Raw genomic sequence first — 24,019 nt, 5'->3', positions numbered from 1 at the left:
ACCATCACTGATCACAAGTTATTAGGACAAGTTATTAGGACACGTACAGGACTGACAATTACTTTGTGTTTGTTCGCATTCGCTCGAGAGTTTATGACACATACAAGTTGCCCTCTTACTCACTTGAGCCCCTGCCCCCCAAAATGTATGTGCACGTCCCTGCTCATTGTGGTAGTTTTAGAAAGGAAAGAAATGGGGAATAATACAGCCTCACAGTGAAAGTGACCTTAGGAATGTGATCAGTGATAGTACTTTAACGATAACTACAACTGATGTCCCATGCGGAATATGGCTAACCAGTTCTTTGAACCCCTGAGATACCTGTGTCAATGGAGCTCATTTGTCAGTGGGCAACATACTTCATTCCCCACTGGAGCTTGGAGTGTTCATGTGTACAACAATACAACAGGAACTTGTTAAAATGTGAATGAAGAGTGAATAAAATGATGGATGACTAGTAGAGAAATGTGCTTAGCACTCTCACCAGTCAGTGGGTGGATGTGGAACTTCCCGTGCTCGTTGCCTGATCGGATACTATAAGTGATCTCAGCATTGGTTCCGATGTCCTTGCTTGCAGCATAAACTCTCAGAACTTCAGTGCCTACTCCCACATCCTCCAGCACTGTTGCCATCTGGTCCCGGCGCTCAAAAACAGGAGGGTTGTCATTGATGTCAAGCACGGTGATCGTCACATTGACCAATGAAGAGAGAGGCAGCGGTGAACCCTGGTCTGAAGCAAGGACTGTTATCTGATAAGCTGACTGGACCTCACGGTCGAGAACCCGTTCCAGGACAACAATGCCTGAGGATTTATCGATGGAGAAGGAGCCTCCAGCAGAGTCAACCAGGGAATAGGCCACCATCCGGCCTGGACCTTCTGCACAGCCACAGGAAGAGTGCCAGAAGAACAGTAGAGGATTAAAGGCCTTGGAAAGTTTGACACAAAAAACCTCATATCCTTGACCTATGTCTCCCTATAATGGTGTCTGACAAATGTTTTGAATAGTTTTACAATCACATATCATTTGAAGAAATTGGTCAGTTGTGTGAAGAGCAGGCAGGGGTTTTGAGGACTTTTACAGTTAAGCTGTTGTTTTTCATTCATTACATAGCTTATTATGTCACTTTCCAAGCCTAATTGTGTTTTAGGAGCTGGAGCTCCTAAAACACAATTTTAGGAGCTCCAGCTCCAAATAAAAATATGGATCGAATGAATGTATGTGTAAAACAACATGTATGGCTCATTACCATAAAACTTCCATATAAACATGTATATAATGTATTTATTGCAGTTTCATAATGAGACTGTTGGGCAAAGGTTAGGCATTGTAGTGGAAGATTGCATTTCCAGAATTAAGTTTTTATTTTACAAATAAAATAGTGTATTGTTTCAATCATGACCCAAAGTAGTGGGGATAATGGCAGTAATTTCAAAAATACTTATAGTTGCATCACCTTCATCAGGGTCAATAGCCTGGATACGGGTGAGAAGGGCTTTGTTGGCAGTGTCTTCATAGATGCTGGCAGTGTAATGTGACAGGGTGAAGATTGGGGGGTTGTCGTTCACATCTGTCACTACCAACTGCACCTTAGAACGACACCATTTCCCACCACCATCAGTTGCCTGGGCAACCAGGCGATAGCTGGGCATCATCTCATGGTCCAAAGTCACAGATGACTTGAGCTCACCTGATCAGATGAGAAATGACATGTGAAGCATTGAGAGATGGAAGTAAAGAGTTGAACATGACAATGTGTCACATAAGTTTTAAAGTCTCAACACAAATAAATGTATGTTTAACTGTGTAAGCAGAGCGATAAGATGTAGACCTGGTATCGTTTCTCTCCTGCATCTCACTCAATACTGGACTGATCATTGGAAAAAAGTTTAGTTTAACAAATAAGTTTCATAAAGAGAAATTTCATTTTTAAGTGTGCTGTCAAAGTGAGACTTTAGTCATACCAGTGTCTGGGTTCATGCTGAAATCCTGGGAGCCAGGACCATGTAAGGAGTACTGGACCAATCCACTGACACCCACATCCGCATCTGTAGCTCCAACCCTCAGCAGCACACTGTTGACTGGGAGGTCCTCTGGAAAGGAAGCAGTGTACACAACCTAGATATACACACACACACACACAAACACACACACACACATACAGCAAAGAAATAAAGAGAGGCAGTGTATGGAATAAAATATTAATAAACAATTAAATAGAGAAACAATGTATCTAACAATATCTGCCGATGGCAACAACTTAAACTATTATCATATGGTATTATTCCTCACCTGGTCACAGACGGGGCTGTTGTCATTCGTGTCTATCACTGTAATTTCGAAGGTTGCCTGGGAAACAAAGAGTCCGTCGCTTGCAGTGACATTGATGATGTAGAGGTTGCGCTCCTCCCTGTCTAGAAGTCTCTTCACATACATCTTCCATTCACCCTGAACCAGGCCCAGCGCAAACACGCCCCGATAGTTTCCACCTTATCACAAAGACAGATATCAAGGTCAGCAAACATTTTTAGACATGTAACCTGACATTGAGTTTGAATCAGTTGATCTCTCCTTATCCTTCCTAACTGTCTGTGTCCACCGCATGCAAAACCAACACCTTTTTGAGGGTTGTCTTGCTTTTGCCTCTCCATTGCACCTGTATTAACTTTGCTCTTGGTATGTGCATTGAATAATTGTAAATACATTTCTGTCAAAATGTTTTCTAAAAAGTAAAAAAAAACTTTGGAACGCTGCACTAATGAAAGTTACAAAAAAAAACACAAGACAGAAAATAAATGTGTAACCAGAGTGGGGAAAATCAATGTTGCAGCAGAATGTACAAAAGATGGTCCATAATATTGTGGACTTATGAGGTTTCTGCGAGACTTGCTACAAGAAGCACAGTCCTCCAGCCCTCCATCTTGAGACAGCCCTGTCTCTCAGAGTGATGGCTGGAGGAAGAAACAGCCCGTAGCATAAACAGAACATGACAATAAATCACTATAATGTAAATAACGGACAAACACACACACACACAGCCGTGTCTCCATGACTTCAGAGGACATTACAGTTGCAAGGTAAATTCAATGGAAATAGAATGTTGTCTTAACATAGGATAAGGATATAGATCTAAATTGGCAAATATTTTTTTTTAGAAGTACTGCTTCAGTGTTTTTCCACTGTAAGTGTTAGTCATCACCCAAAGTTATAGAACATGTATTAAGCCTACTGACATAGACAATAGGTTTATTTATTTTCAATGGTTTCTTTGTCAAATGTTTGTGATTTAAAAAAAAAATCATAAATACAGACAATATATGATATTCATCATTTTTTGTGTGGATGCATGCTCCATCATTTTTCAGTTTTTCTCCTTTATAACTACTACATAAAATAAGCAGATGCAAATCTGGCACCAAGACAGAGAGAGACACACACAATGGTTCTCAGTAATCAATGTTTTCCTGCTCAATTTATGTCAAACACTAAAATTCAGTGCCGTTGATACAAATTATATTCCTTCTATGTGCGGTTTAGGATAGAGGATGTTCATGTTCAGTATCTGACATTCATGTAGAACACTAGGGATCCTCTCAGAGATGATCTTATTGTTGATTGTTATTATATTATTTCTATAACCTCAATCAAGTGATTTAGTTGCTATGACAACCATAGTAACCATAACCATGATAACCATAGTTTACCTTTCACAAAAACCTCTGCCTTTATATACCAAAGTTGCCATCCCTAGATAAGGAAAACAGGAACTAAACATTGACATTAGATGGAAAAAAAAGAAAACAAATCGGCCAGGGTCATCCAACGGTAGCATTCATATCGGTAAAACAATTGTAATGTAATGATGGACATTCACAGTGGTACTCACCAGTGATGTGGTAGCTGACTTGCCGGTTAAAAGCAGAGCTGTCATCATCTCTAGTGTTCAGCACAGCTACTACCTCTCCTGGATGGTCACTTTCCTGAACTGAACTAAAGTAGTGCTGCTCCAGAAACCTGGGTGGGTTGTCATTGATGTCTGCCACTGCCACTGTCACAGTAGTGGTACTGGAAAGAGACAAAGTTTCCCCAAGGTCTGAGGCCACAACTGTGAATGTGTAAGATGGATCGGTCTCATGGTCCAGGTTTTTGCATGTTGAGATCCAGCCTGTGTTGCTGTCAATACTAAAAGTGTCAACCAGTGTGTCTGAATCTCCTCCTGACTGGATCAATGCCCCTAGACTGTATGTTACCTGGCCATTTGCCCCTGAGTCTGGGTCTACTGTTTGCACCTGAATGATTTTGGTTCCAATTGACATTCCCTCCATAACTGTGGCCTCATATGAGTTAGCTTCAAAGGCTGGTTTGTTGTCATTTAGATCAAATACTTTGATTTCCACATCAACAGAAGTCACAGAATCCAGTTTTGCCTGTTGTACAGTGGTAGTGATTTTGAAGTGGTATCCTTTGATGACCTCATAGTCCAAGGGCTTATCAAGCTTGATCACACCAGTGTCCTTATCCACCACAAATACTCCATCTTGGTTGTTTTCTCCAGTCTCTCCATTAACCAGGGCAAATTTTTCAGAGACTAAAGCATATCCAGGAGGAGTATTGAGTCGCACCATCCCTATGGTTGACCCTATGGGAGTATCCTCTGGCACGCCAAATGAATATTGATGTTGACTAAAGTAAGGAATTAAAGAATCTGGAGAAAGAACATGGATGTAGACAGACACTAAAGAGTGTCTGACTGGATGTCCTCCATCCACAGCTTTCACAAAAAAAGATAATACAGAGTTCCTCAAGTGACTGAAGCTGCCTTTGGTCACCATCCAACCATTGTCTGGGTCTATTTCCAAAATGTCTACCACTGGGATATGTGCCTCACTGTAAAGTGAGTATGTAACTTTGGCGTTAGTGCCATCATCAGGGTCATAGGCCTGGATCTGTGTCACCAAAAATCCTGTAGCAACATTAGATTTGACTGAAGCTCTGTACTCAGTGGCACGGAAGCGAGGTACACTATCATTATCATCCAAAAGAGTAACTTGTACTGTACAATAGGAGTCAAGTCCACCAGAGTCCCGGGCTACCACTGTCAAAATTATGTTCTTGTTGGCTGGGTCCTCACGATCAAGCTTTTCTGCAGTGGTGATCTGACCATTTGCATCAATGCTGAACTGGTCCTTTCCCACATCATTAACAAAGGAATAAGTGAAGTGACCGAACACTCCGGGATCTGCATCTGTTGCCTTAACCTGAAATTAAAATGCATTTGTCAATACAGTACAAAGTATGTATCATTTCAGTACTATAGTATTAATATTACTCCTGAAAAAAAAACTTGAATGAATTCAAACAGCACTTGCCTGTATAACTTTGGTTCCTACTGCAGCATTCTCTCTTAACTCCGCCTCATACAGATTGTGTCCAAACACTGGACTGTACAGGTTGGCTCCCAACATCTCAATATGAACCTGTGCAGTGCTGGTGAATACCCCATCAGACACTGAAACATTAAGACTGTATGCAGGCTCCCTTCTTTGCTTCCGGTGACTAGACAACGTGAGGATTCCTGTCTTTTTGTTCATCACAAAGTTCATCCTTTCATTTCCTGACAAAATGCTGTAATCCAGTTTTTCCCAATCTGAACTGTCAGCGTCTGAGGCCTGGACACAGGCTACAAAATGGCCCCTTGGTGCTAACTCATTCACATATGCCTCATAGAGTAACTGATTGAAAAGTGGAGGATTATCATTGATATCATTTACTATAACTGTGACAGATACTTCACTACTAAGTGCTGGGAAGCCATTATCAGTGGCCCTGACAATGAAGTCACACTTCTGGAGTAGTTCATGATCTATCATACGTGCTGTGAGGATCAATCCACTGCTACTATCAATGTGAAAGTAATCTGTGCTGTTATGTGCATCTGAGAAGATCTGGTAGCGGACAACATTATTCTTCTCTGAGTCTTTATCAGTGGCAATAACTTGAAGGGCTGGGGTTCCAATCATGGCTGTTTCAGACAAAGCTACCCTGTAGGACATTTTCTGGAAGATAGGTGGATTATCATTAACATCCTGGACAATCACATTAACATCGACCTCTGCACGGGCACCAGTAAGATAGTCTGTTGCTCTGATGGTCAGGTGGTAAGATGATGCTGCTTCATAATCCAAAAAGTGGATGACACTAATGACTCCAGTGTCAAAACCAATGTCAAACTGAAGAGATTGATCTCCATCAACAATAGTGTAGATGATGTTTTGACCTTCAGGACTAGTGGCATTGATGCCCATGATAGGTGTGTGCAAAGCTACATCCTCATTAACAGAAACAAAATAAAATGATCTGTCAAAGACAGGCATTGCCTTGTTGACTACAGTGATGGGGAACTCTATAGTAGATGAGAGAGGTGGATAACCACCATCTCTGGCATATATCACCATCTGGTATTCAACAATAGACAGGTCGGATTCAAAGGCTCTCTTAAGGTTGAGAACACCTGTCTGTTGGTTGATCTCAAAGTGACCATAGTCATCCTGAAGATAGTAAGATATCTCTCCATTAATCCCTTTGTCACCGTCTACTGCCATGACCCTGAAAACAGGTGATCCTGGCTCAGCTTCTACTTGAACAGCTGCATAATAAGGAAGTCCAACAAACACAGGAGTATTATCATTTATGTCCTCAACTTGGACTCTAACGATAACTCTAGCCACATGCAGATGGTCATATTCCCTTCTTGCCTCAACAACCAGTTCATAAAACTCTTGCTCTTCACGGTCAAAGGGTATTCCTGTGGTTTGGATCACACCAGAAGTCGGACGAATTTTAAAGCGTGTACCAGAATTCAATAAGGTGTACTTCAAAGGTTCATTTAGACGGTTCCCCACGGCATTAACCACAGCAACTTGGGTGATGTTTGACACATTCTCCTGAATAGAGGTAGAGTAAAGACTATGGGTGAAGCTGAGGCCAGAATCCAGAGCTTCTTGGACGAGAATGGTCACCAAAGCCATGCTGTAGAATTTACCATCTGAAACTTTGACACTAAAGCGGAAATGTTCTTTGGTGAAGTTATTGTTTTTGACAATGATGACTCCACTTGAAGGTTTAATGGCAAGGTAATCCAGTACATCATCAGTCAGAGAGTAGGTAAGCTCTGCGAAAACACCTTTATCAGGGTCTACAGCTGACACCTGCAAAGCTTCTACTCCTACAAAGGTGGGAAGTAGCAGGACTGTTTCATAGGCATTCTGGGTAAAACGAGGTGGTGAATCATTTGTGTCAATCACTTGTATTGCTACTTCAGTTGGACTGTCTGCCGTCAACTGTGGCCTACCGTTATCCCTCACATGGACATGGAAGTAAAAATTGGAAAATGTCTCATGGTCTAGATTAGCAATGGTTCTAATGGAGCCAGTCCCTGAGTCTACTGTGAAGAACATTTTTGCTGTTTCCTCAACAATCTGGTAGACTAACAGAGCATTTTGGTTGCGGTCAGCATCTGTGGCCTTTATTACGAGAGGTGAGTCATCTGAGTCCCATACCACACTGTTCACTGGAGCTGCCTCGCTTATGCTACCACGATAATGGAGCAGCTGGAACACTGGCGGGTTGTCATTTTCATCCACGACCTGAATAAACAGAGTAGCATTGGAGGCCATGCCAGCCATGTTGGTAGCCAGGACTATCAGAGTATAATATGCTGTGGTCTCAAAGTCTAGAGGCCTTTGAATAGTAATCACTCCACTGTATTGATTAATCTGAAAAACACGCTCTTTGTTACCTTGCTTGATGTCATAAGTTAGGGTGGACTGGCTTACAGCACTGACGGTGGTTACAGAGGTCCCAATCACTGCATTTTCTGTGATTTCAGCTTGGTACTCAGGCTGAGGGAACTTTGGGCCAGCATTGTCAGAGAGGGTGACAGCAATACGCACAATAGTGGTGGTGGATAGGGGAGGGGAGCCATTGTCAGTGACTCTGACAGTGAGAACATAATGGCCTATGCTGGACAAATCAAGGTCATGTGCAACAGTGATGATACCCAAAACTGACTCAATATTGAATGCATTTCCAGTGTTCCCTGTGGGAAAATAAAGAACAGAGACATTTCAAGGACAGTTACCTAAAGAACACTTACAACTTACAAGAACGGGCAGGCTATTGAGATGCCTACCTGCTTCAATGGAGTAGTGTAGCTCTGCGTTCTCTCCTTTGTCTTTGTCAAGAGCAGTGACCTGCACCACACCTGATCCCACTGCTGCTGACTCATAAACTTGGCCTTCATATAAAGCACTAGTAAAGATGGGTACATGGTCATTTATATCTTCCACTTCTATTAGCACACGAGCCAGGTTCTTTCTGTAGGGGAACTCTTGGTCCTTTACCTGTAGAACACATAAAACAACAGGAAAAAAATAATTTTACATGGTCATTATAAGCAGTATAATAAGATTATCATTCAAATGTAATATCTAAAAGTGACATAATAAAGTATAACAGACTAAATTATAAATGTCATCAGACCAGAGCATTCACCGTCCTCTGGCATATATATTACCCCTAATTTCAGTAGTTTACCAATAGATGCATACATCAGTTCAAAAAGTCCCTTTTCTTGATGAGGTGTAGAGACTGGTTTGCTGTACAGTGTAATTATCGTAATTGCTAAGCCATCAGTTCATGAACCGAATGAGAGCACAGACTCAACATATTGGATTTAGGAATAAAACCATGAGTTTATTCAAATTTAATTAATTAATTAATATCAACAAACACGTCTCTTGTTCTGACCAATCCAGATCAATTCTATAGAAACAACACTATAATATTATTAAAAATAATAAAACTAAGAGTATAACAACTGCAGAGTGTTCTCACACACTGTATATATTATTTCTGCCATTTATATTGTTTGTATTTTTTATACATCCTGCAAAAGGTCGGCGGCTCGATTGCAGCCTTCCCCATCTGCATGCGCGAAGTGTCCTTGGGCAAGATACTGAACCCTGAATGGCCCCTCATAGAAAAAGTGCTGCCCATAAATGCACTGTATGAATGTATGTTTGAATGGGTGACAAGCAAACTGTAAAGTACTGTACTTTAAAGTGCTTTTAATGATCATCAAGACTATAAGCTATTTAAATAGACCATTCACCTACTATTGTTGCCCATGATTATAAGTAAGGGGGTACGCTGGCGCACGCTGGCTGCCGCTCCTCTTGACACTTTGTTACAGATTTTGTGATTTATGTGACTTTTTAAAGCTATTTTATTCGGCGGACCTTGGATTAATGGATTAATAGAGCCTGCCTGCTCTACTGGAGTCCTTGTTCCGTGGTGACTGTGGAGCTGGGGCTCGCCAGCCTGTGGTCGTTGCCGGACGGCGCGGCTTGTTTTGTGTTCTGTTTTTTGCATCGGTGCTGGCGATGATTTCATACACCGCCCCGCAGCTACGGCGTTGGCGCAGCTTCATGGCTCCGTCCGACAAAGGGTTTAAAGCCCTCTGTCAAGAGTGTGGGATTTCTAAAAACAGACCTCCCTACATCCATAGAGGCTCGCGCCGCGGCTTCAACGTGAAATCAGGAAACAAAACAAACCTCGTCATCGTCGGAAACATTGCGAGACTACCCAATACTAAGCACAATGGAAGACACGGAGTGGATCACAGTGTATTACGGAGCTTTCAGATATTTCCACCCCGAGCTCTGTCTCCTACCACCATGAAGCTGCTAAACGCACAATCCCTCACTAATAAATCCCTCCTCATATACGACCATATCCTGGACAAAGGGCTTGACTTCATGTGCCTAACCGAAACCTGGCATAAACCAGGGGACTACTCCGTGCTTAATGAAGCATGACCCCCTGGCTATAACTACATGGAGAAGGCCCGCAGCTCTGGTCGTGGTGGTGGACTAGCAGTCATGCACCGGGCTGAGCTAAAACTGTCTCCTCTGCCAATGCCTGATCTTTCCTCTATGGAATGCCTGGCTTTCAAATGCAAATCTCCATATTCCATGACAGTGCTTCTCATATACCGTCCTCCAAAACCAAACCCATCTTTTCTACCTGAGATAAGTGATCTCCTTACCTCTCTCTGCAACTTCAACTAACATTGTCATTGTTGGTGATTTAAATATCCATGTCGACAACCCCTCCTGTCAGTTTGCAGCAGATTTCCTGAGTGTGCTTGAGTGTCTTGGGCTGCAGCAGCATGTTGAGGTTCTTACTCACACCAAGGGGCACACTCTGGATCTGGTTATCACTGACTCTGCTTCCATCAGTAACCTACAGGTCTATGATCTCGGTGTGTCAGACCACAAAGTGGTCTCAATGGCCTTAACTTTTATGCTGCCTACTATTAGACCTAGGCGTCAAATGTCTTTCCGGAACTGGAAAAGCATTGACTCGGCCACTATGACCATGGATCTCCAGCTCATCACCTGCCCAGCCTCTGCATCAATGGATGAATTAGTGGAACTCTACAATACATCCCTGAGAAGTGTTTTTGATCTCCATGCCCCTGTCAAGTCACGTGAGGTCAATTTCTCACGCTCCGCTCCCTGGTTCATACATGAGCTAAGGAAAATAAAAACAGCTGGGCATGCCCTGGAACGACGCTGCAGACACTCTGGGCTCACTGTCCATAAACTGGCCTACAGTGAGCATCAAAGGGCCTACTCCAACTCCCTTAAAGATGCTCGCTCACAGTTCTATTCCGGGTTAATCAATAAAAACCCTTGCAATTCCAAACAGCTTTTTTCCACCATAAGCCATCTCCTGAAACCACAACCACCCTCTTCAACTGAGGCTACAGAGGAGCAATGCAACAGCTTCATTGACTTTTTTAGATCAAAGGTCAACACCATTCGCTCTCTGATGTCCAGCTCTCCATCTCTGCCTCCCTCTGACACCAACACCGTATCTACCAGTGTGCTGTCTCCTCTACATCTCGCTGAGGTTCAGGAGAGCCATGTTGAGGCAATCCTCAAAAAAATGAAATCCTGTTCCTGTACCCTGGACCCCATTCCCACTTCTCTGCTCAAGTCACATATCCCCACTCTCAGTCCTTTCATCACCAAGGTTGTTAACCTTTCCCTTCAGTCTGGCTGTGTCCCACCTACTCTCAAGGTTGCTGTCATCCGTCCCCTTCTCAAGAAACCCACCCTGGACCCGGAGGTTCTAGCCAATTACAGGCCTATCTCCAACCTTGCCTTCCTGTCCAAGGTGTTAGAGAAGGTAGTCGCTTCTCAACTCCAGGACCACCTCATATATAACAACTTGTTTGAAAAGTTTCAGTCAGGATTTCGTTCAGCCCACAGCACTGAAACGGCTTTGCTCAGGGTTACGAATGACCTGCTGATGACAGCTGATGCAGGATCACCCTCACTCCTCATCCTCCTGGACCTGACTGCTGCATTTGACACAGTGGATCACACTCTCCTCCTGGAGCGCCTCTACAACGCTGTTGGACTATCAGACTCTGCACTCAAGTGGTTTCAGTCCTACCTCTCTGGCAGAACTGAATATGTCTCACTGGGAAGATGCAAGTCCAGACTGCTCCCTGTCTCCTGTGGTGTTCCGCAAGGGTCGGTCCTCGGCCCCATCCTCTTCATTATTTACATGCTCCCCCTCGGTCGTGTCATCAACAAACATAAGATGTCCTTCCACTGTTATGCTGACGACACACAGCTTAACATCAAAACTGCCCCAAACCCCTCTGCAGCCATTTCATGTCTCACAGCCTGTCTTGGGGAGATAAAGACATGGATGAGCAGCAACTTTCTCCAGTTATACAGTAGCAAAACTGAAGCCCTCCTTGTTGGCACTCCACACCAGGTTCAGTCATCCTCCATAACTCAGCTCACCTTCGACGGTCAGGTCATACCCCTCTCCTCCACAGTCACTAATCTGGGAGTTAGGTTAGATCCTCACCTGACCTTTAACGACCATATAAAACACCTGTGCAAAACCTCCTTTTACCATCTCAAAAACATCTCCAAACTCCACCCCACTTTAACCCTGTCAGATGCAGAGAAGCTCGTCCACGCATTCATATCCTCTAGACTGGACTACTGCAATTCACTTTTCACTGGGATCACTGGCAAGAACATCCAAAAACTGCAATTCATTCAAAACAGCGCTGCCAGGATCCTGAAGAGAGTCCGTAAATATGAGCACATAACACCAATTCTCCACTCACTCCACTGGCTCCCTGTCTCAACCCGGATTGACTACAAAGTCCTACTCCTCACCCATAAATGCATAAATGGACATGCACCTCCCTACCTATAAGAACTCATCACTCCCCAAACCTCCACCCGCACCCTTAGATCTACAAGTAGCTCGCTCCTTCGGGTTCCCAACACCAAGCTCCGCACCATGGGCGACCGGGCCTTTTGCTCAGCAGCGCCTCGCCTATGGAACGGTCTCCCTGACCACCTGAGGGCAACACAGACCCTGGACTCTTTTAAGACTGGCCTAAAAACCTTTTTATTCAAGAAGGCGTTTTTACTTTGAGTTGAGTTTTAAGACTTTGATTTTAACTATGTACTTGTGGCACTCTGAGATTCTCGGATGAAGAGTGCCTTACAAATAAAATGTATTTATTTATTTATTTAATACTTTACTTTACAGTACAGTACTGGTTAAAATGTCTTTTTATTCTCTTTGACTCTCTTCCCCCTTTCATTTTAAATGAAAAAGAAATAGATGTAATTGAGCTGCATTCTTCTTTTTAGTGCAAAAATGTTAAAACCTTCTATTGCCCATATTTCATCTTGTGGGTATTTGGGGTTTAACAAATATCATGTGAAATGATTATTACCCGCTATATGTATACACACAAACTGCTAGCGATATATTCCTTTAACACCTCAATTATTTGAATGCTCTTAACCAGTCTGGAAATCATCAAGAGGATGAACAACCAAAGGGAGTGAATGAACTTAATACAATACTGTAACTCTATTGGACGACAATATAGGCCAGACTGGCCCTTGTCAATATAAAGTGAGGCAGTGAAAGAGTAACAACTGTTGGCACAAGATCCTAAATATAAGTCATTGGCAGACACTGACTTAAATTTAGTGGTGCATACAGGACCAAAGCAAGTCTTACAACAACAGTGAGGATGTGCTGGGCGCAGGCCTCATGATCCAGCCTCTGAGCAGTGTAGATGGTGCCCATCGTAGGGTGGATGCGGAACAGACTCATGCTGCTGGGGTCGATGGAGCTCTGTAGTGTGTAGGTCAGCCGATAATGCTCATCACGGTCAGATGCCAAAACCTGGACCACCTCAGTGTCTGGTGGTGTATCTTCAGAAATAGTGACATCATAGGTTGATTGGGAGAAAATGGGAGCATTGTCATTGTTGTCCATGACAATGATGTGAACCTAGAGTATGAGGGGCATTGATGAAGAAAAGAGAAGAGAAGAATAAATTAAGTGATAAACTGAGTGCATAGTAGTTTGTCATATTTTCAGTTTGAGCTCTTTACATATATTTTGAACAACACCAAATATTGTCATCATAACATTTCCTACAAAACATATTTGCAAGTTAAGATTAGTTGTATTTAAACATATTTTGTAAGAAGCAGGATTAGCTATTCAGTTAGGACAAGTTGAGGGAGTTTCAAATCCATTAAATTCTCAGCCATTATTATGCCAGAAACAAACACTTCACAGTACAATGATGTAGCATAAGACAATAGGATATGGCTTTGGTTTCTGCTTTTGTTAAACCACTACTGTCACAATCGCCCAGTTTGACCAAGTCCTGGCTGTATCAGCACCCTTGAGGGCTCAGGCATTTCATCACCACAGTGATATAAAGAGTAATTGTACACTAGTTTTCCCATTTTGAAAACTGGTCTATACACTCACAAGACAAAGGACATTTCTGTGCTTTTATGTTCAACTTACCGTTCATATCTGTAAATGGCAAACGTTTAGGCTATTTGAATTGTGTAATAGAATTTAGGTTAAACAAAAATTAACCAGACTGAATGCATGTCTTCCCACTGCAGCGAAGTCATGCAAGGTGTTGGACAAGGTGTGTTCCATGACTCATGGGAAGTTCCTGAGTCACAGATGACTGGTATAGAATCCCAGCATGAGTCAGGACAAAACAGGGAGAAAGGCAGAGATAGACAGGTAGTGAGGCAAAGAGAAAGAAAGGAAATCAGAAAACATAATCGTAGATATAATTCAAAGCAATTAAATTTTTATTTTATATGTATAGTGCCAAATCATAATATATATCATCTCAAGGCACTTAACATAGAAGGTTTTTAGAAAAACCCAACAGTTCCCATTATATGTTGTCATACACGGTGGGCTGTAGAGCTATGATGCTTCACAGAGAAAATAGAAAAAGTGAAATCTGATCAATCACCAACTTTAGCATAATACCTGCTTAGTGCTAAAAAAACCCGCATTGGTATCAGGGAAAGTATAGCAGGATGCCAACCATGATTCACATAAGGGGCCAGGACAGGAAGCCAGGGGCATTAGGATCCAAGCTGCTGCTATGGTGAGGAGCTAAGCAGGTGGAAAAGAGGTCAGGATTTTGTGCAAAATGACTGCATTATCGCGAAGGACATGCAGAGACTACTAAGTGCACAAAGTTGTCAAAGACTGTGACTCTACTTCTCACTTGATTTATAACATCAGTAAACATTTTCATACAGAGTAAATGGACACAAAATAGCCTGTAGTTTTAAGTTTTCAATTATGGTTCCTTGCACCGTGAGCATTGGAGTATGGATACTTTGTAATTGAAAGCTAGTACTGCCCAATGGGGGAAGGTCACAGGTGTTAGTGCGGCTACAGCTACAGTCCTTAAACTCTGTCAGGATCAACCCCCTCGCCTTCAAACATGGTTCCATCTGGTTTCAAAAAAACAATATAGCAATGGCCATAATTCAAAATAGCAGATCACAAACCACTGAACAGCTCTCCATAACACTAGGGATATCATGCTCTGTGTAACTATGTAACATTTGGGGATGGCTGGCCTGAGGGTTAGAGTGGTTGTTCTATAACCAGAGGTTCGGCGGTTTGATCCTCAGTCTTCCCCATCTGCATGCCGAAGTGTCCCTGGGCAAGAAAGAGAACCCCTCAATTGCCCCCCATAGATGTTGAATGTACTAATTGTAAGTCGCTTTGGATAAAAGCGTCCGACAAATGGCATGTAATGTAATGTATCTGGTTTTAGTTTTAATTTCAACTCTGCTTTGTCATGTGCCACAGCCAGGTCAGAGATAACATCAGGAAATCCTTTAGCTTACAAGTTACACATGCCCTGAGTACAGCTCCAGCCACCTAATACTTTCCATCTTTCATTCACATTGCTTGTAAGTCAATTTAAAGTTTACAGTTAATTATGATAACAGATAGGTGGTGTGTGGTATTTGTATTTTGTAGATTTTTATTTACAGACTTTTGTTGAGCATTATTATGTTATTTAAATAGGATTAAGTAATTATTATTATCTATTACAACAGAATGGAATCTTCCACTCTACTCCAGTGTCTGACATTTTCTTGAAGCCTGTCAGTTATATGTCGATTTGTGTACATACACACATGTTGAGAACAGTATAAGAGGGATGTAACTGTGTTTAAAGTCTTTTAACTTTACTGTGATATAAAAAGGAGCTACATTCAGTTAGAAAATATTTTACTTGTGTCTTGTTACAGACAAGACTACTGAGAAATCATCATCTTTTCCTTCACTGTGACAGAGGTTAGGAGAATGTTTGGTTTGGGGATGTGATTGTTAGCAATGTGTTAATGTGAAGAATTTGTTCTTAATGATTCACTACCATGGAACTTTGGAGAAAACACAACAGCCTTTCTTTTAGTTTTTGGCTCCATTCTGAGACACCAATCATAATTTCATATTTTTTGTATTTATGTCTTAATTCCTTCATGATAATTCTGATGCAATATTTACTAAAGCTCTTGACCAGTGCACTGCACTCACCACATTGCTGGCTGAGTGCATGACTAAGAGGATGTACAGGTGTGTGTGATAAAATAACATCATTCTCACTGACAGGGGATTGCTGACTGGGGATGCTGTGTAAATAGGAGCCAGATTATTTTATCCTTTATCTACAATCTGGCTATTGTTCTCAGTGAAAGATTATGTCCCTCTATCAGACCCACTGTTTACTGATGAGGTGAGAAGCTGCATGGATTTAAAACTTCCTGCTAAAAAAAAGTAACTCGCACTTGACCCATAACATACCAACTCATAATTTTGGTAAAATGACAGACTATCCCTTCGTGTGTAACAAATTGGTTATTGTTGTTGCTTCAGTTTAAACTTGAACTTTACTACTACCTCTATCAATTTTTAAGTGAACAGCCACATATAACATGATTTATGTCTGAAGAGATCCGAATTCATTCAGTTCATTGAACATTGACACTAGATTTGCGAGGTCAGGAGCCAGGAGGAGGCTTCAATGCTCTATAATCCAATGTGGCCGTTTGGAGCAGGAAGGAAGGCTTTGCCCTTTAGACACAGCTCCAAAGCACATTTTATGACCTGATTCATAGGACCTCTCTCTGAACACTTAAATGACCCAATATTGTTGAGCAACTGGGGACAGTAGGGCAGACAATGGATTCATATGTAGTTTTGCTTACACTTCACTGTACATTGGAGGTTGCTCACAGCCATCTACCAAGATAATAGTGAGTATAACATGAATGAGAAAAAAGAAAAACATTTGACACATTGCATGCTTTATATTGCTGGATAAATTCAACACTTAAACTGGACTGGAATGTATAAGCAATTTATAATGCAGCTATTATTGATTGTTATGCTTGACATATTTTTGTAGGCAAGCCTACATCAACATACTGCAACTACTACTGTTACTACTGCTAGTACTAGTAGTATTAGCTGTACGACTGACAGCATGTGCTAGACAGCAGAGTGGGAGCCATCATGAGAGATGAGTGAGGATGTGATGAATCCCTGTTACTGTATGTGACCGGATAAAGACTGCATGAATGACCCTGTCAATGTCCAATGTCCCTGTTCACTTTATTTTATTTAGTTTACAATCTCCAGAGTTTTCCTGCAAGCCCCATCGTGACATGTCCGAATGAGCCGATGTAAGAATACAGCAGGAACATTTTGGAGGGATTCACCGCAAGCGTCTGGGCTTGTTGGTACACTCAAGTACACACAACTACATAAAAAAATATATCAGAATGAAAGAGAGGTGCTATACTATGGAAGTATAAAAATGAGATAGTAAGTCATATAGGTCATAATTATGAGATACTAAGAAATTATAATGAGATAATCTCATAATAATGAGATACTAAGTCATAATTATGAGATAACGATTTTTTTTCTTCATCACAGTGGCTGAAATGGACTTCCATACTATACACCTTAAAAGACACAGATGTCAAATTGGAGAGACAACGCGATTTGAGATTGACATGTGAATATCTTGGTATTTCCAAAGCAGAATTTATACTGCTGTGGAAATTCCTGCATGCTGGGCCACTCCAGAGACTTTTCTGTTGTTCTGAAAAAATCTATTGACGATATTGTCCAGGACAAATTCCAGACTCCATTAGCTGTATTTCATGTCTGAAAAAGACTGTTCGTCAGGGGGATAACCTGATACCATATGGTACTGATGATGTTTAGGAGCAGGAGGATGATACTACTCACAGCTGGTTTTAGCAAAAAACACATCCTCACCTTTGAAGACATTCATGACAGTAGTTCTCCCTTGAATCAAACCTCGAAGTGGTCTCATCCCTGAAGATGACCTTTGTGATTTGGTCAGTATATCTGACTTTACTGTTAATTTTTTCGTAATTAACTTTTCCATGCTCAGATGGTGAAGGATGTGTATAATTTCTACTGAAAGGCTAGATAACTACTCTTTCTACATTATCTGTTTAGAGAAATCCTTGTATCTAGTATTTTTAAATAAGGGGGACTAGATCATACCCTAAATTGGAATGGCTAAAACTGAGGTAACATATTTGCATAAAACATATTGGCTGTAGGTCTCAACCGGATTTTGTGTGTGGTGTTTAGAATTTTCTCCTCTTCCTGGAGTGGGTGTTTATTTCCACCTACTCCTGTTTCTTCCAACAGTGCAATGGTTAACTTGTAAGTCTAAATTGTCAGTAGATGTGATTGTGTAGAATGATTGTTTTTCTGTCCCTGAGTGGCCATCCTATGACTGACTGGTAACCTGTTTACCCAACCTCTCCCCCAAAGCAGTTGTAGTACAGTTGTAAGGTACAAGTCTAACACACCAAGCAATGAAAGGCTGGTAAGTAACGGTAACGTGGTACCTGTGTGTATGCAATGTTGGTGCCATCTGTGGCTTGCACTGTCAGGTTGAAGAAGGAGCGCTGCTCAGCATCCAGAGGCTTGGCGATGATAATAGTGCCCACAGACTTCTCCACATCAAATACACTGTCGCTATTCCCACCTGCTCCACAGGAAGAAGGTAAGACAAGAGGAAGCAAACGCATTTTGTCAAACAGAGTGTCAATCATATCGATACACCCAGAACACACACCTGTTATGATGAATATGTTACAACACTTTCGCACCAGACTGTTTATTTATGGACCAATTGTTTACAGTCATGTCCTGAAACATCCAGATATTTTGTAAGTATGCCATATACGATTTCCTGACAGGAACTAAAAGAAGATTTCTCCTGTCTAAGCTTCTCTGCATTGGCTCCCTGTAAAATTCAGACTTGAATTATGTATGTCATTAATAACATCAGGCACGTGCACAGATAGACCCCTAGGGGTGCTCAAGTAGTGCCTTTTGCCCTGGATGAGAAAAAAACCCCTTCTGCTGGAGCCCAATTTTTTCTTCATTCATCAATATTTAAGAATAAAAATTACTCTCTCTGTCATCAATTCCCCCCAATGTGTTTTGATATCTGACGGGGCATTTATTTGAGTTTTTGAATTAAGAATTAAGGGCTTATTTGAGAATTAAGCCCCCAAATGCTCCGCGTTGCTCACAAGCCCCCACCGCGCCCCTCCCTACTCCTCCTCCATTTAGTGCTCATGCAGCGCCAGGCCAAACAGCTGCAGCCTACTTCTTCTCTGACCCGCAGCATCAGATAAACAGGTAATAACGGTGTTTGCGCAATCCCCGACAACGTCAGCGTCGCTGAAAACATTATGTCCCAACTGGTCCGACGTTTCCTAAAAAATAAACAAACAAAAAACTCACAAAATCCTTGATTTCAAAGCCTTGTCCAGCTGTTTACTGACATTTGTCATGTTTAATGAAGAGAGAGAGGGAGAGAGATACAGGCAGACAGACAAACAGACAGGCATGCTGGCAAACAGGCAGGCAGGCAGGCAGGCAGGCAGACAGGCAGACAGGCAGGCAGGCAGGCAGGCAAGCAGGCAGGCAGGCAGTCAGGCATATAATTTAAAGGCAGTTTTACTGTTCTACAAATTAGACAGGTTCACTAGTTTTGTTTCATTTATAAACGTAATTATTGAAATGAAAGGTAGGTCTTAAGTTGAGCTACATGACAGTCTGGTGAGTTATATTGTGGTATATTATTAGTGTAATACTGCTTATGCTTCAATTCTGTCAGAAAACATACATGATATCATTAGGCCACATGGCCCCGTGGCTGTGGCTCAGGTTGTCCTCTTAGAGGAAGGTCAGTGGTTCGATCCCAGTCTTACCCTTTGCCAAAGTGTTCTTGGGCAAGATACTGAACCCTAAATTGCCCCCTTCTAGTAGATAAAGTGCTGCACATAAATGCACAGTATGCATGTCTAAAATGTTTTAGGTAGTCATAAAGACTAGAAATAGTACTTAATAGAATACCTCTCCGACCAAAGTTTCAGCACTATGTAGGAAGAGGTAAAGCTGTGTTGTTCAAACAGGCCTTAATTCTCATCTCAGCACCCATAACGTGAATTAAAAACTTAATTTAGTCAGTGCTGGACTGTGTGTATGTGGGTGTGTTTGTGTGTAGCAGACTCAAATTGATTGGTGGCCTCTCTGTTTCGTTAATCTATGATCCCAGGTCGTAGGTTGACAGTGGCAAAAAAGAAAACCTAAAAATGATAGAAATCATCACAGGCTGTTAAAACATACTTCTAAGGGGGTGGTAATGATTTCCAGCCATTAAAATTTTTTAACAGAACTATGAAATATTCAAAGAGGGCAGAATTTTAAGTTGACCTTGGAGTGAGGCCAGCACTCATCAGCACAACACCTTTTAGACATTTACAGATATATAATACGAGGCAAGTGTCTGAGTACTGTCACTTGGGCTGTGCTTGTGTATACTGAAAAATAACAATGACCTAATGAAGACAGAAAAGGCGCTAAACCATTCTGTGATTAACGCAGCGTCAAACCCCATCCAACCTGAACATACACCTTAAAGGCCTTTACATTCAATTTATTTTAGTTTTGTGAAATTATTGCACATTTTTATTGTTTTTCGTATCAGTTCCCAATTAATGCAAGCTTTCACATTAGCCTAAGAAATTTGCGGAGTGGTATTACGACTTTTATTTTTTAGACCAAGGTAGATTTTTCCAAGGTTTTCCTTCTGACATGGACACATCTAACCACTCAAAATGTGTGTTGCTAATGACGTCATATACTGAAGCACTCTGATATCATGTTTATTCATCTATTTATGCCATATACTATGATGTAGCCTAATACTAATCAAGCAACAGGCAACCCAACTCATGTTGAAGAACTCTTTGTCAATACCCAGGTATTTCGTCATTTTTCAAATATCATTGCTTGATGTTGATTCCATCTTTCGTTGCTGTGCAATTTTTAATCTCGCTGCACTTAACGTGACTATTCAGGCACATCTTAATCGCCTCTGAATTATTCTCTAGTTTAGTTGATGTGAAAAGGCCTTTAGCCCATAAAGAAGTAGAGGGTACGGCAAGAATCTTGCTGAGGCTGGAAAAAGCTTCTGGTCTGCTAATGCCAAATTACAGAGAAAGAAAACCCACAAAGAAGTGGAGACGAAAAAAGTTAACTCTGCTCAGTTCTAAAACAGTTTCCTACGTCTGGCCCACCACAGAACAAGCTGGTGTCCCACCTAACCAACATTAGTAACATGAAGCAGAGAGACAAACAAAAATATTTTTAGGAAGTTCCGAAGTTATAGGAGATTTGTATCCAACCAAAAGCTTCCCACGGCTTCTTATGACATTAACATATATTTATTTTTGCCAGTATGTGTTTGTGTGTTTTGATAGCTTATCATCCTGGAAAAACTTGTTTTCAATTAGAATTAGAATTTTAAATTGAGTTGTTTAACTGTGTGTCAGCAAGTACTTAATTGTGTAAACTGAAAAACAAAACTACCATGCATAATGGATGTGGAAAATTTCTGGATTATATGGAGCCAAAGCCATGGCCCATATGGAGGAATGTCATCTGAATCTTAATTCAATCTCTCATTCTACATTTCTTTCCTTGGTCGTTCGGGGGCAATTTGGGGTTGAGCATCTTCCGTAAGGACACTTTGAAATGCAGACTGGTGGGGCCAGGGATCGAACCACTGACCTTCTGGTGTGTGGATGACCCTCTACCTCCTGGCCCACGGCCATAAAAGAATGGCGTGACTCAAAGCCACAGGTGTTAAAAGTGTCCAAATATACAATTTAAAATAACCCTGTGTTTCATGGTTATATAAAGACCTAATAATGCGCACAAACAATTTGTGTGGAGGTTTATGTGGGTATATACACTGTATATTTTAGTTGCAGAATGTGGCTGTGCATAGATTCTGTAGACCAGACTAAGGCTGTCTGTGATCCAGTCAGAACTCCGCTCTCTGTGAATGTGTGTGAGTCTGTCTCGCTCAGCCTGCTGGGTGGGGCACGAACAGCTTCAGCTATAAACGGATCACTGGTTTGAGTTTAGAGGATATGGTGTGAGCATGCATATGGTCTGTGTGTATTTTGCAATTTACGTGCGTGTGTGTGTGTGTAGTAAATACTCTTTTCTATCACACAGAGTTTTAGTTTCTAAGGTAAACTGCTGAGCCTCTCTCTACACAACCTCTGAGACACACATCTCACACATCCTCCTCTGTAGTTGTATCCAGTTAAAAATGTCTTTTGACTCTGGTACTTTAAACACCCATTCTAAGTTGGTGTCGGTTAAAATGAATGGATAGCTCAGAATCATGCACTGCTGACCACTAATGTCTCGTGAGTTTAGGGTTACATGCCAGCCTTTCTTTGCTTCTTCAAAATACAAGATATAAGTCTATGAATTCCTCATACAGTTTCTTTGCTTGTTTTCTCTTCTCTTTGTCTCTGTCACTCCTCTTCCATGTCTCACATGCCTTTTTGTATTCACACTGTTTTCATTTTGTGAAGGATTTTATTAAAATGCATGATGCTCATTGCTCTCAGCTGGCCTTGAAGGAATGATTTTGGCACTGGTGTTTTTGCTAGAAGTGGGGGTTGATAAAGGTTATGTATTGCTTCTTCAGCACCAAACCAGCTTCCCAACATTCAGATGGATCCATTAGTGTAGCTAATAGGTCAGTGAGTAGTGGAACATTTCCGTGCATGTGTGAACCTGCATTTATATTGTGCTGCATGAAGGCATGCATATATTCCCTAAGGAATGTGTGCACAGGTGTTGCTAACAGCAGGTTATTAGATAGGCTGTCACCCAAGTAACCCGAGGGTTGTTTACATGGTAGTAGATAAAAAGGTTGTGCAACATTTTTACTAAACTTTCATCCCTTCAATTAACCTTAGCTGCAATGTAGTCCATTAACGTGAAACAAACACACACACACTAGATAAACACAAACCCACAGACACATTGTGTGATTAAATCCAACCAACTGATTATAGGAATATATCCGCAGCACAGATAGTTAGCACAGGGGTGGACGCAGGGCCGGTCTTTCCTACAGGCGACATAGGCAGTCGCCAAAAACTACGCTGGGCAGAGTTTTTTGCGCCCCCTTCTATATCTGAAATGTATATGGTTCTTTAGACAACGTTAATTTGCACTATTTATATTATACAAATTATTTGTTTATTTTTAATATTATATTTTGATTTAACAGTCTTACATTTACATATATTATTGTATTGTTTGTCAACTAAGTTGTTTATTTGTTTTGATTCTATAGTGTGCACTTTGCACTCTTGTTCTTGCAATGAATAAAGGTGCAGTACTTTACTGTAGAACTGTTAAGAATAGGGTCAATGATTTTCTGTTTAAAAAAATGAATTTTACGTTTCACATTTTGGAGAATTCCGTTTTATTCTGTTTTGGCTAATTGTGTTCAGGTAGATTGATGGCTTAAAATGAGTGAATAATATATGCCACAAGTGACCCAGACCTTCTAAGATTGTTGTTTGCCAGCCATCAACAGAACAGAAGACTAAATGTGCTAGGGCAGGCCCTGGGTGGATGATGACCACCAACAGAAGAGACTAGGTAAAAGAAATAGAGGAAAAAAAAGGCAGTGGAAAGAAGATTGCAAAGAGAATTAGTGGAAGTTGGAATTGAGATACCTTCTGATGAACAGTTCCTGCCACAAGCACTCTGCAGAATATAGAACATCTCACGAAAAGACCTGGGACCTTTCAGGCAAGAAGCATTGAGGAGAGAGAGGAGAGAGAATGTGAGACAGGAGGGACAGACAGGCTTGATAAGAACATCAGGAGGATGAAATGATAAGCAAGGAAGAGAGGAGACAGACTGACAAGACAAGACAGGTAGAGACAAAATTGCCTCCAATGAGCTGAATCTTCCTCAGATTATTTTACTTTGAACTCAGTCTACTGAAAATACATGTCACTTTATGGAACACTTTTTTTTCAGAGGGAAATTGTTAGTCGTCTTGGTTTTGTGCTTCTACACTGAGTTATGGGTTTTCACCACACTGATGATGATATTTGTTTCTAACAGACATCCTCCCCAAACTAACATATACAAAAATA

The 24,019-nt window shown here is 41.4% G+C and overlaps 1 protein-coding gene across 2 annotated transcripts in view; it reads right to left on the bottom strand.

Annotated features, from left to right (window-relative positions):
* The window catches only part of fat3a (FAT atypical cadherin 3a), an 80,158-nt gene that overhangs the window by 25,897 nt on the left and 30,242 nt on the right, over nt 1–24,019 (bottom strand). Inside the window, exons 6-15 of one of the 2 annotated variants that reach the window (XM_061073215.1) lie at nt 23,591–23,659; nt 18,368–18,510; nt 13,137–13,412; nt 8,191–8,401; nt 5,369–8,097; nt 3,886–5,257; nt 2,292–2,488; nt 1,964–2,117; nt 1,456–1,689; nt 485–877 (exon numbers count right to left, since the gene is read on the bottom strand). In XM_061073215.1, coding sequence (XP_060929198.1) covers nt 485–877; nt 1,456–1,689; nt 1,964–2,117; nt 2,292–2,488; nt 3,886–5,257; nt 5,369–8,097; nt 8,191–8,401; nt 13,137–13,412; nt 18,368–18,510; nt 23,591–23,659 — 5,778 coding nt within the window. The remainder of the gene's footprint in view (nt 1–484; nt 878–1,455; nt 1,690–1,963; nt 2,118–2,291; nt 2,489–3,885; nt 5,258–5,368; nt 8,098–8,190; nt 8,402–13,136; nt 13,413–18,367; nt 18,511–23,590; nt 23,660–24,019) is intronic. The other variant, XM_061073214.1, reaches the window with a different exon arrangement.

The sequence above is a fragment of the Limanda limanda genome, chromosome 6, assembly GCF_963576545.1.
Source record: "Limanda limanda chromosome 6, fLimLim1.1, whole genome shotgun sequence".
Lineage (NCBI taxonomy): Eukaryota > Metazoa > Chordata > Actinopteri > Pleuronectiformes > Pleuronectidae > Limanda > Limanda limanda.
The sequence above is the reverse complement of the archived record's forward strand: the minus strand, read 5'-3'. Positions and strand labels throughout refer to the sequence as shown.